The sequence below is a fragment of the Tarenaya hassleriana genome, unplaced genomic scaffold, assembly GCF_000463585.1.
Source record: "Tarenaya hassleriana unplaced genomic scaffold, ASM46358v1 Cleome120, whole genome shotgun sequence".
In the NCBI taxonomy this organism is placed as follows: domain Eukaryota; kingdom Viridiplantae; phylum Streptophyta; class Magnoliopsida; order Brassicales; family Cleomaceae; genus Tarenaya; species Tarenaya hassleriana.
The window spans coordinates 23,354-33,372 of NW_010962393.1; the positions used below are offsets into that span (position 1 = coordinate 23,354).

The following is a 10,019-nucleotide window of genomic DNA, read 5'->3' on the forward strand; positions in this document are numbered from 1 at the left end:
GATGGGAATGGAGAAGAGTCAACCGGAGAGTGAGAGGTTGAAAGAAGCCTAGAGTAAGGAAATTCTGACTCAACAAACTCAACATGACGAGAGACATATAGACGGGAAGTGGCAACATGCAAACAAAGGAAAGCACTTTGGGTGAGAGAGTAACCCACAAAGACACAAGGGGCCGATCGAGGTTGTAGTTTATGACTAGAATAAGGACGAAGCCACGGGTAGCAAAGACAACCAAAGGTACGAAGTTTAATATAGTTTGGAGATGACTCGAAAAGAACCTCAAAAGGGGAACGACCGTGAAGGACCGAAGAAGGGAGACGATTGATCAAATAGACTGCCGTTGGAAAAGCAAAGTTCCAAAGGTCCAAAGGGATGAATGCTTGAGATAAAATTGTAAGTCCGGTTTCAACAACATGACGATGTTTACGTTCCGAAATACCATTATGCTCGGGTGTGTGGGGAGGAGAAGTAAGATGCGAAATACCATGACACGAAAGAAAATCTCGAAGTGCAATATATTCTCCACCATTATCCGAATAAAGAGTGACAATTTTTGTTTGAAAGCGATTTTCAACAAGAGATTTAAACTTTGGAAAAATAGTCGAAACATGAGATTTGTGCCGCATAGGGTAAAACCATGTATATCGGGTAAAATGATCAACAAAAATAACATAATACTTGTACCCGTCAAAAGAGGTGACGGGCGAAGTCCATACGTCCGAGTATAAAAGTTCAAGAGGTCGAGATGAGGTAAGCGTGGAAGTAGAAAAAGGACGTTTATGACTTTTAATAATAAAACAAGACTCACAAGACAATGGACGACTCGACAAAGAGGACAATGGAAGAGAAAAACGTGAAATAATAGAGTTTAAAACGTCTTTAGACGGATGACCTAATCTAGAGTGCCACTCAGAGAGAGAGGTCTTGACACTCGAAAGAGCAAGAGCTGAGGGCTTATTGGAGGATACAGACGAGGAATGGATAGTCGGCCATTCATACACACCGCCATTAAGGGGCCCGGTTAACAGCGGTGCCCCCGTGTTGAGATCCTTCACCTGAAAGAAACGAGAAAAGAATTCCACCGAAACATTGTTAGAATAACAAAGTTGATGAATGGAGATGAGGTTCTTATGCATGGTAGGAACACAAAGGACGTTTTGAAGATTAAGACGACGAGAGTTAGAGGGAAGAGACGAGGAACCAGTGTGTGTTATGGCAAGTCCGGAGCCGTTGCCAATGATAACTTCATCTCCTCCTTGGTAGGGTGAATGGAGAGATAAATTAGCAAGGTCGGTAGTGACATGATGTGAGGCTCCCGAGTCGAGCAACCAAGATGATGGTTGAGAGGGGGAGACAGTTGCAGTCTGAGCCAATGGTTTCCAAGGACCAGTGGTATGAGGTGGACTGGAGTCGGCAGGAGAGCGGGCAACCGAAGGAGGAAGCAGGCGGCATGTTCGGGCACTATGCCCTTGAACACCGCAGAGTTGGCATTTTCCGAGGTATCCTCGAGACTGTGTACGCCATGGTTGAGATCGGGATTGAGTTGAGCGAGAACCCTGAGCAAGAGAAGGTCGGGGCATTGATGAAGGTTGGGGACCAAAACCAGTGGGAGGGCGCCAAGATCGAGAGGTATGTTGTGTTGCATAAGCCGAAATAGGAGGATCTGAGAGATGTATGGCAGCAAGGTCGACATCAAGACTCAACAGTTTCTCATGTAACTCGACAAATGAGATCGGAGTGTCTCGAGCATGTACGACGTCTTTGATAGTCTTGTACTCATCACCGAGGCCAGCGAGAATTAGATCAATGAGATCCTCATGATCCATAGGTTTGCCGAGAAGTGCAAGCTCGTCCGCTTTAATCTTGAAGAAGTTCATGTAGTCATTGACGGTTTTGGTGCCTTTTGTATGGCGCCGCATCTGGTCTTTGAGTTGTTTGATGTGGCCACGGCTAGATCGGCCATAAGTTTGGGCTAGAGTAGCCCATGCATCTGCGGCAGAGGTGGTCGATACTATGAGAGCTTGACAGGGACTTGAGATCGCACCGAGGAGAGCCGAGAAAACAAGACGGTCCTGACGAAACCACGACTTATAGGTCGGGTTAGGAGATAGTACATTGTTGGTGATGATAGTGGTAGCCGGCACTTTGGCCGCATCGAGGAAGTCTTCGAGATTGTATCCTTGGAGTAAGGCACGAAGTTGAATACTCCATGTCAAGTAGTTCATGGCCGTGAGTTTCGAAACATTCGAAACATTGACGTTAATCAACGTCGAGCTCGGATTGTCGGAGTCAAAGATCGTGACCGTGTCGCTCGGGAGACCGGCAGAGCTAGAAGGAGAGTCGGAAGAGGCCATAGCGTAAAGAGAAGATCGACGACGTGCGTAATAGCCGAAGGAGAAAAAAAAAAGTTTCGAAGGAGAAAAAAAAATGTCTTTTGACTTAAGCTCTTGATACCATGATAGAATTTGGTTTATAAAAATGTGATTGAATGAATTTATGATGAGGATTACATCTCACATATATACAATGCATAAAAGATATAATGACATAAAACATGGAAGAAAACATGGAAGAGACATGGAGGAAAACATGGAGGAAAACATGGAGGAAATTAAGTATAATTAGTGACATAATTTTAGGAAAATAATTGTAATAGATAATAATAATATATCAATATACTAACAAAACATTTGTTTAAATCATTTCGTTAAAAAATTTCAAGTTACTTCCTTTTTTTTCAAGTTACTTTTATTTGTGATTTTCAAGAATATCCCCGTTAACAGGTTTTACATTCTCGAATTGAAAAGTCCGAACGATAAAAATCATAGGTTTTTAAATCGTTCATTTGATAAAACTGAAACCATTTTTTTGGATGATCATAATACTTCTAAAAAGTCAAAAGTCTTGATAAATGGAGGATCAATATCATCATTTTGTTCAATAAAATATCAAAGTGGATGATTTACTCGTTCCACATTAGAAATTATCGCCGGAAATCTTTTGATGACATATCTTCATACTTCTCAATAGTTTCCCACGATTGACTAAATCCTTTGAAATAGTTTCTTCCCTATTGTAAATCTTTTAGTAGAAGGAATTTTCTTATAAAAAGTATATTCCTTTGAAATAGTATATGCTATCAAATATTTTCCCACGATCAATACAATCTAAAATTTTTATATAGTTTAGTATAATCCATTTATATCGAATAATGTATTTGATTGGTGGGAAAAACTGTGAAATAACATATGTTATCAAATATTTGAAATTCATCGGCAAACCTATGAAATATCGTTGACTAGTTATGACCACCCATCAATTACTTGATAATTTTCGACCGAGAATTAATTACGTATATGCCCGAGTTTACCCGAACATCGGAACACCAAAAACTTATACACGGATAATTTAGTGAAATATCTCTGATATAATTCGAATACAATATTTTAGAATCGAATTTATCGCGTCCAAACCAACTCTAAATCGAAATTTTAAAAAAAATTGTGGAGGAACCAATCAGAACCGAACCTTCGGTTATTGTTTGGTGCATATTTCTTAAACCGAAGAAATATTACCTGACCCAATTTAATAAACCGGAAAATACCAAATCGAAACTAGAAATACCAGCAGGTTTGGTATTTTTGACCCTCACGTATGTATCTCAAGATTTCGTGGCTTTGTCGTGGGTCTCTCACAGTTCTAAGGGACAATGAACAATGCCCGAAAATTCCATGCACGACTCGTCAAAGTCGGTCTTGACGCCGACCCTCTCTTCCTCCGCCGTCTCTTTGGCCTCTGCTGTCGGGAATGCGCTGCCGCCGGCGACTCCACCATTGCTTCTCACGCACGTGATGTCTTCGAGCTCATACCTTCACCCGACACGTTCAATTACAATGGGATCATCAAATCACACTCACACTATCCTTCCTCTGCTTCTCAAGCCCTGTCCTTCTTCTCTCGCATGATCTCGAATGGTGTCCGTCCGGATCACTACACCTTTCCATCTGTCCTAAAAGTCTGTGCACGTGCACATCTCGGTTATGAACTCCATGCGCTTATTCTCAAGATTGGGTTCTGCGATTTTGTCTATGTATGCAACGCGTTGGTCAATGTTTATGGGTGTTGTGGTTATGTGGAATCTGCGCTCAAGCTGTTTGACGAAATGCCTGACAAAGACTTAGTTTCGTGGTCGACGATAATTTCCTGCTTCGTGAATAATGGGTTTTGGACTGAAGCTCTCCAATGCTTTCAACAGATGCAATTGGTGGAAAATTTGAAACCCGACGAGGTGACGATGCTTAGCGTTGTGGTTGCAATTTCAAGCCTAGGGTCACTGGAGTTAGGGAAATGGGTTGAAGGCTACATTCGTAGAAATGGTTTCAAACTCTCCGTGCCTCTAGGAACTGCTTTGATCGATATGTACTCCAGATGTGGTTCAGTTGACGAATCTATTAAAGTGTTCGACGAAATGTCTCAGCGAAACATAGCTACGTGGACTGCGTTAATTAACGGGCTTGCGGTCCATGGACGGGGTAAGGAGGCTTTAAAGGTATTCTACGAGATGAAGAAAACTGGGTTGCGACCTGATCATGTAATGTTGCGTGCGGTTTTGGTTGGTTGTAGTCATAGTGGTCTCGTTGACGATGGTTGGAAGGTGTGGAACAGTATTAGAGACGACTACAACATGGAACCAATGCTCGAACATTATGGATGTATGGTTGACTTGTTAGGGCGCGCGGGTTCACTACACGAAGCCCTTGACTTTGTTTCGAAAATGCCCGTTAGGCCGAATGCAGTGATATGGAGAATTCTCTTGGGTGCGTGTGTAACGCATAACCGTCTTGACTTAGCTGAGAAAGTAAAAGGGAGGATTCAGGAGCTAGACCCTGATCACGAAGGTGATTATGTGCTTTTGTCAAATGCATATGGTGGATTAGGTCAGTGGAACGAGAAGGCAAATGTTAGGACTTTGATGAGGGACAAGAGAATAAGCAAAGACCCGGGCTATAGTGTGCTCATCGTGGATCAGGAGTTTCACAAGTTTGTATCCGGAGATGATTCTCATCCATTGTCAAAGGAGATAAAAGAATTTCTGGTTTCAATTATTGATAGTGTCAGGGCAGACGGGTATTCTTTGGGTACAACTAATGTCTTTCACGACATCGAGGAGGAAGAGAAGGAGAATTCTATTAGTTTACACAGTGAGAAGTTGGCAGTAGCATTTTGGCTTCTTAGTTTCAGAAATCGAAAAACGATGAGGATCATGAAGAATCTGCGCATTTGCCACGACTGCCATTGTTTCATGAAGCACGTTTCTTGTAAATTTGGTGTGGAGATCATAATCCGAGATCGGAATCGGTTCCACCATTTTAAAGAGGGAGCTTGTTCTTGTAAGGACTATTGGTGACACATTTAAACAACCGATTAGCCATTTCTTTTTTTTTTTCTTTTTCCCAATGTTGTTTTATTGTTTTCAGCTGTAATTCCTACAACTATGGAAGCAAAAAAGAGAGTAGAAGTAGTAATATACCTAGATTCAAACAAGTGACGAGGTTCGAGAACATGTAGCATCCTAAACCCTAAATTCCTATGGAGAATCACTCATCCTTCTGAAGAGCAACAAAGTTCAAGGGTATTGGAACGTTGGCTCTGCCACTTTCTATCCGTTCTTTGCCACCCGAAAGTCCAGGACGACTTGCCCGTCTTCCAATTGGAGTTCTGGTCACATTTTCCGAGTTAAGACTTTGGCCCAACGGCTTCTTTTTGGCAGATCTCGAACCGTACAATGCTTCTTTCTCCATAGCGAGTTGTCCTTGTATCCGTTTCTGTTCCTGTTACGCAAACAAGAACACCTTTGTATGAAACTTTAAAGCTCAAGGTCTCATGGTCCATGGAGATTCCAAACGTCACAAGCAAATTTATTGGTAAAACACGAGATCTAAGTGGTTTATCATTTGTTTTAGTAGCATAATGATTACACCAAGTTTCAAGGAGCATATACCCGCAATAGACGTTTTTCCTCTTCTCTTTGAGCTCGTAAAACAGCGTATTCCTCTAGTGATTGCATGAGCGGACACTGGAAAAACAAAGGCGTAAACCTAATTAAGCTGGATCGGCCATAAACCTAATTGAGTACAATGACCGAAGAAAATGGTCCTGCAATTGTTACCTTATCATATAAGAAGGGGACTCCGCGTTCAACTTCCCAGGCTTTCACTTTGGCAGTCAGATTTTCAATCATCCCTCATGACAGAAAACACAAAACAACTCAATCAGCTGATGTCATGTCCTTGACTGATCAGTTTACAACAAAATTTCTCCAGCCGGCGGATAGTATTTTACAGAAACGAAGATAGAAACATACAATGCTTTATTTTCCTTTCTCTTGTTCAACCTAAACCCATACTTCTAAACCTGAAAAAGACTTTCCAATCTTAACTAAAACCGCTAAACCATGGGACAGCATCAAGGGGGAAAACGTTAGAGGAGGATGAATGAGAAAATCTTAAAGACAACGGTTTGAAGTTAATGATAGAGCAAATCTTAAATACAATAAATCTTAAAGGATGAATGAGCAAATCTTCTAATAATCAACTTGTGCATCAATCATAATAAACCTCTACAAAACTACAAGTCATCGCCTGTTTGGCTGAAGCTAATGATTAAATCTTCGAATGCCTGGTCGATCAAATTTTAAAACAGGGATACATGAGATTCTAAAAGCATGCCAGAGGATATTGTGCACTTAGATTACAATCGTATCAACTAAAGAAATCAGATTTACAAAACAATAAAGACATCAATAGGACTAGACTGCTAAAGGTTTAAAAACAGAATGCAGAATGCGATATATGAAGTTAAGCCTAAATATTTTAAGCAAATAATGAAAGCATAAAGAACACATCTGGGCTCACAAGGGGTTTTGTTCATAAGGCTCCTGGCTTTCTCCGCACGTTTTAAATTTTTGTGCGCTCCTCTTACAGCGCTGAAGCGATTTTCATCCTTGAAGACAACACAGGAAAGATACTGTTTAATAGTAAGTAGATTTACCTATTGGCAGTTTGGCACTCTAAACATTAGCACAAATACTACTTTAAAGATTTACTATGCTTTCCGTTAATGTAGCAGAGAAATAAAATCAGGTGTTTAGTTTGTATCCACAAACATATCGGGCATTCAAATAGAATTATGTATTTTCGAAGATATGTAAGCTTCACTCTGAATTTGTTTCAACTAAAGACAGAACGCCCAAAATGTAAAAGGGAATCAATTCAAAGATTCCTGCAACAAACTCAATATATCTATGTTGTTTTGAGGTTTATGCTCAGCTATGCATTTCAGCTCGAAGCTCCACGTCTAAACCTTGTGTATACATATCTTTATTAAGAAAGCTTCTAAAGTATACTGATTTGGGTACTCACCTTTTCATATTCATCAAGCCATTTTTCCTCCTCTGATGCGTGTCTCCATTTCTCAACTTTGTCCAAGATCTCCTTCCTGCATAAAGCTTCCTCTTTCGCCTTTTCAATTTGTCCATCTATGCTCTTAAGAATATCGGAGAGATCTACATCACCTGTGAAGCCACAGTAAATCATTGTTCAGCAGATAAAGAGAATTTTGTTCAATAAATTGTGCATTGTACTACCGACTAACTTCTAAACAATGCACAATTTATTGGATGAAGGACAGAGTAGTGGAACTCTGCCCAGAGCCTAGTAAAGAGGAATCAAGAAGCATCCTACTCCACATTTATCTTATTCTGGTAATGATATAAGAAAATGCACTAATTTAGGTAAATCTGAACAAAAAACAACAGAGGGATAAATTTACTCAATGGTAGCTCGAAGGAACAGCAGAAGAAAAGGCAAAAGAGAAACAAACACAGAACAACACATGGAACCATACATACATGCCACAGGGACAGAGACTAACCGAGAGAAACACAGGTCATGAATTATCTTATTTGCTTTGAAAAAACCAGAAGTCAACATTCTATAAAGGAAGGAAAGAATCAACGTAGAAAGACCTGAAAAAAAATCTATAATCAACAAGACCAAATTTTAGCACAATCTATGAGTCAACCTATTCAAGAAGGAGTTCCACAATACCAGATTCTATCATGCTGACAAGCGTCTGCCTTGCGGCATCAGTATCTATGTCCAGACGGACCCCTCTGTAAATTTCTTCCAGTTCACTCTGCCTCTTGAGTACCAACTCCTTCATCTTGCTGGATTTCAGGGCATTCAATCTCCCAACTTCCACTTCAGCCTGTGATTTAAAGATTATATTTAGCATATGTGAGAACACTTTCCGGCTTAGATCAGTCTTGGAGTAGGGAACTAAGGGTAGTGCCATGTTTTAATTGAAATAATGATTGCATTACCTGCTCCATGACATCCAGACCAAGACATCCTTTCTCCAAAATATCATCATCTGCAGAAGTAAATCTAGTGACATGATCAAATCCTCTCCTTTCATCAAGAGGTGTGTCCATCAGATTCCACAGCTCTTGCATTGTTTCTCCCAAACCTTTAATCTGAAGCAAATAATAATTTCAAGAGACATATTACTTGATAGCGTTCAGCTTCTGATTTTGGCAACAAACGGTAAATTCATGAATGCCAAAGAATCACCTATCAGAACCAAAATGAAGAGAGTCAAGAGACATACATCAGATAGCACTATCCAAAGAGTACTAATAGGAAAAGCATCTAGAAGCTAAATGTGCCGAAATGAATGAAAAGGAATTTCCTAATTCTGAATCTTAAAGCGGCCAATATATGTATAGCATCCATGAGAAATTATTTTCCAAAACTTCTAAGATGGCTAGAGGCCTTTACTGTTGTTCAGACATATAATAAGTCCATAGAAAATGAACTTAAACACAAGTTCAGGTCTCTAAAATATGCGTGCTACATAGTGGACAATCTCTGATAAGGTAGCCGCACGGAAAAAGGTATGAGAACATATTCTCTCCTTTTTTGGTTCAACTCATACAGCAAATCAAAATATAAGGCAACACATGAATTCGCTCTTAATACCAAGAATCTCAAGAGGTGGTGTGAAAAATCATTTGGATTGAAGAAATTTAAATTGCATTCTTATATTACCTTTTGGAGCCTCTTTTGTTTCTCTTGCTTTAGAGACTCTAGAAGGTTTGTTAATCTAGCCAGAGTATCATTACTGATGCTCCTCGAATTAATCTTTGCAAAATCAGCCAAGCTTACGTGGACATCACTCACTGCCTTCGAGAAATCAAAAGACATCACAACTGACAAGTCATGGATAGAACTGATATATGCATTCACCTTTTGAAGACGAAGAGCCTGAAAATGACACAGAGATTATAGGTTCAACTTAAGGTTGTAATAAGATAAAATGTTAATAACATTGAATTACAGATTTATATAAAAGCAAACCTTCTCATTCTGAAGATCGTGCAAGTGTGCTTTATACTCCTCCAACTTTCTAAGAGTCAAATCACTCTCGCCGACTTTTGGATCAATCGAAGAGACTGTATAATCACTCCCAGCTATGTCACAAGAAATCCTCATAATTTTGGTTAATGTTTCAGTAAATTCTCGGAATCTTTGATCCTTCTTCAACTGCAAATCCTCTAATACAGGTTTTGTAGTGGATATCTGCTCCTTCAAAGTTCCTTTTGCCTGCTCAAATAGATAGAAATTAGAACATATGGAAACACGTATACTCTCCAAGACAGACTAGACTGCCAGATGCTGTTTAGACAAGAGATGTACCACCATATGAAGTGGCAAACATTAGTAAAATCTTATGCACATCAATCTCCAACTAAGAAAATAACTATCATAAAATTATAAACCGTGGAAACAATGATGCAGAGACACCACGAGTATCATACCCTTGAAAACAAAACTTGTTCACCAAGGGAAGATGTGAGGTTGGCGATTTCAGCTTCAGATTCGGCTAACAGCCGCTGCAAATCAGCTTTATACTTCCTAGTTTCCTCAACCTTTCTGCGGTAGATATGAAGGCATTCC

General features: G+C 39.9%; 3 protein-coding genes across 3 annotated transcripts in view; 1 reads left to right on the forward strand and 2 right to left on the reverse strand.

Moving 5' to 3' along the window:
* Positions 1-964: 964 nt before the first annotated feature.
* LOC104807052 lies at positions 965-2,451 on the reverse strand. Its single transcript, XM_010532163.1, has 2 exons — positions 1,202-2,451; positions 965-1,055 (listed from the first exon to the last, which is right to left on the reverse strand). The coding sequence occupies exons 1-2, from the start codon at positions 2,352-2,354 to the stop codon at positions 1,009-1,011; spliced, it is 1,200 nt and encodes a 399-aa protein (XP_010530465.1). The 5' UTR covers positions 2,355-2,451; the 3' UTR covers positions 965-1,008.
* A 1,225-nt stretch (positions 2,452-3,676) lies between these two features.
* On the forward strand, positions 3,677-5,422 carry LOC104807053 (pentatricopeptide repeat-containing protein At4g21065-like). Its single transcript, XM_010532164.2, has one exon. The coding sequence runs from the start codon at positions 3,710-3,712 to the stop codon at positions 5,405-5,407; it is 1,698 nt and encodes a 565-aa protein (XP_010530466.1). The 5' UTR covers positions 3,677-3,709; the 3' UTR covers positions 5,408-5,422.
* A 91-nt stretch (positions 5,423-5,513) lies between these two features.
* LOC104807054 (65-kDa microtubule-associated protein 5) overlaps positions 5,514-10,019 on the reverse strand; it is a 5,722-nt gene continuing 1,216 nt past the window's right edge. The window contains exons 3-12 of the mRNA XM_010532165.2: positions 9,881-10,019; positions 9,420-9,665; positions 9,111-9,326; positions 8,384-8,536; positions 8,109-8,268; positions 7,422-7,573; positions 6,915-7,002; positions 6,170-6,243; positions 6,002-6,076; positions 5,514-5,831 (exon numbers count right to left, since the gene is read on the reverse strand). Coding sequence (XP_010530467.1) covers positions 5,598-5,831; positions 6,002-6,076; positions 6,170-6,243; positions 6,915-7,002; positions 7,422-7,573; positions 8,109-8,268; positions 8,384-8,536; positions 9,111-9,326; positions 9,420-9,665; positions 9,881-10,019 — 1,537 coding nt within the window. The 3' untranslated portion in view covers positions 5,514-5,597. The remainder of the gene's footprint in view (positions 5,832-6,001; positions 6,077-6,169; positions 6,244-6,914; positions 7,003-7,421; positions 7,574-8,108; positions 8,269-8,383; positions 8,537-9,110; positions 9,327-9,419; positions 9,666-9,880) is intronic.

What these genes read in the sequence shown, in the direction of transcription:
- LOC104807052 (XM_010532163.1), bottom strand. Translation starts at nt 2,354, where the DNA reads ATGGCCTCTTCCGACTCTCCTTCTAGCTCTGCCGGTCTCCCGAGCGAC. An exon ending in ACTTGCCATAACACACACTG is followed by an intron (nt 1,056 to 1,201) that starts GTTCCTCGTCTC and finishes CGTTTCTTTCAG; the next exon opens with GTGAAGGATCTCAACACGGG.
- LOC104807053 (XM_010532164.2), top strand. Translation starts at nt 3,710, where the DNA reads ATGAACAATGCCCGAAAATTCCATGCACGACTCGTCAAAGTCGGTCTT.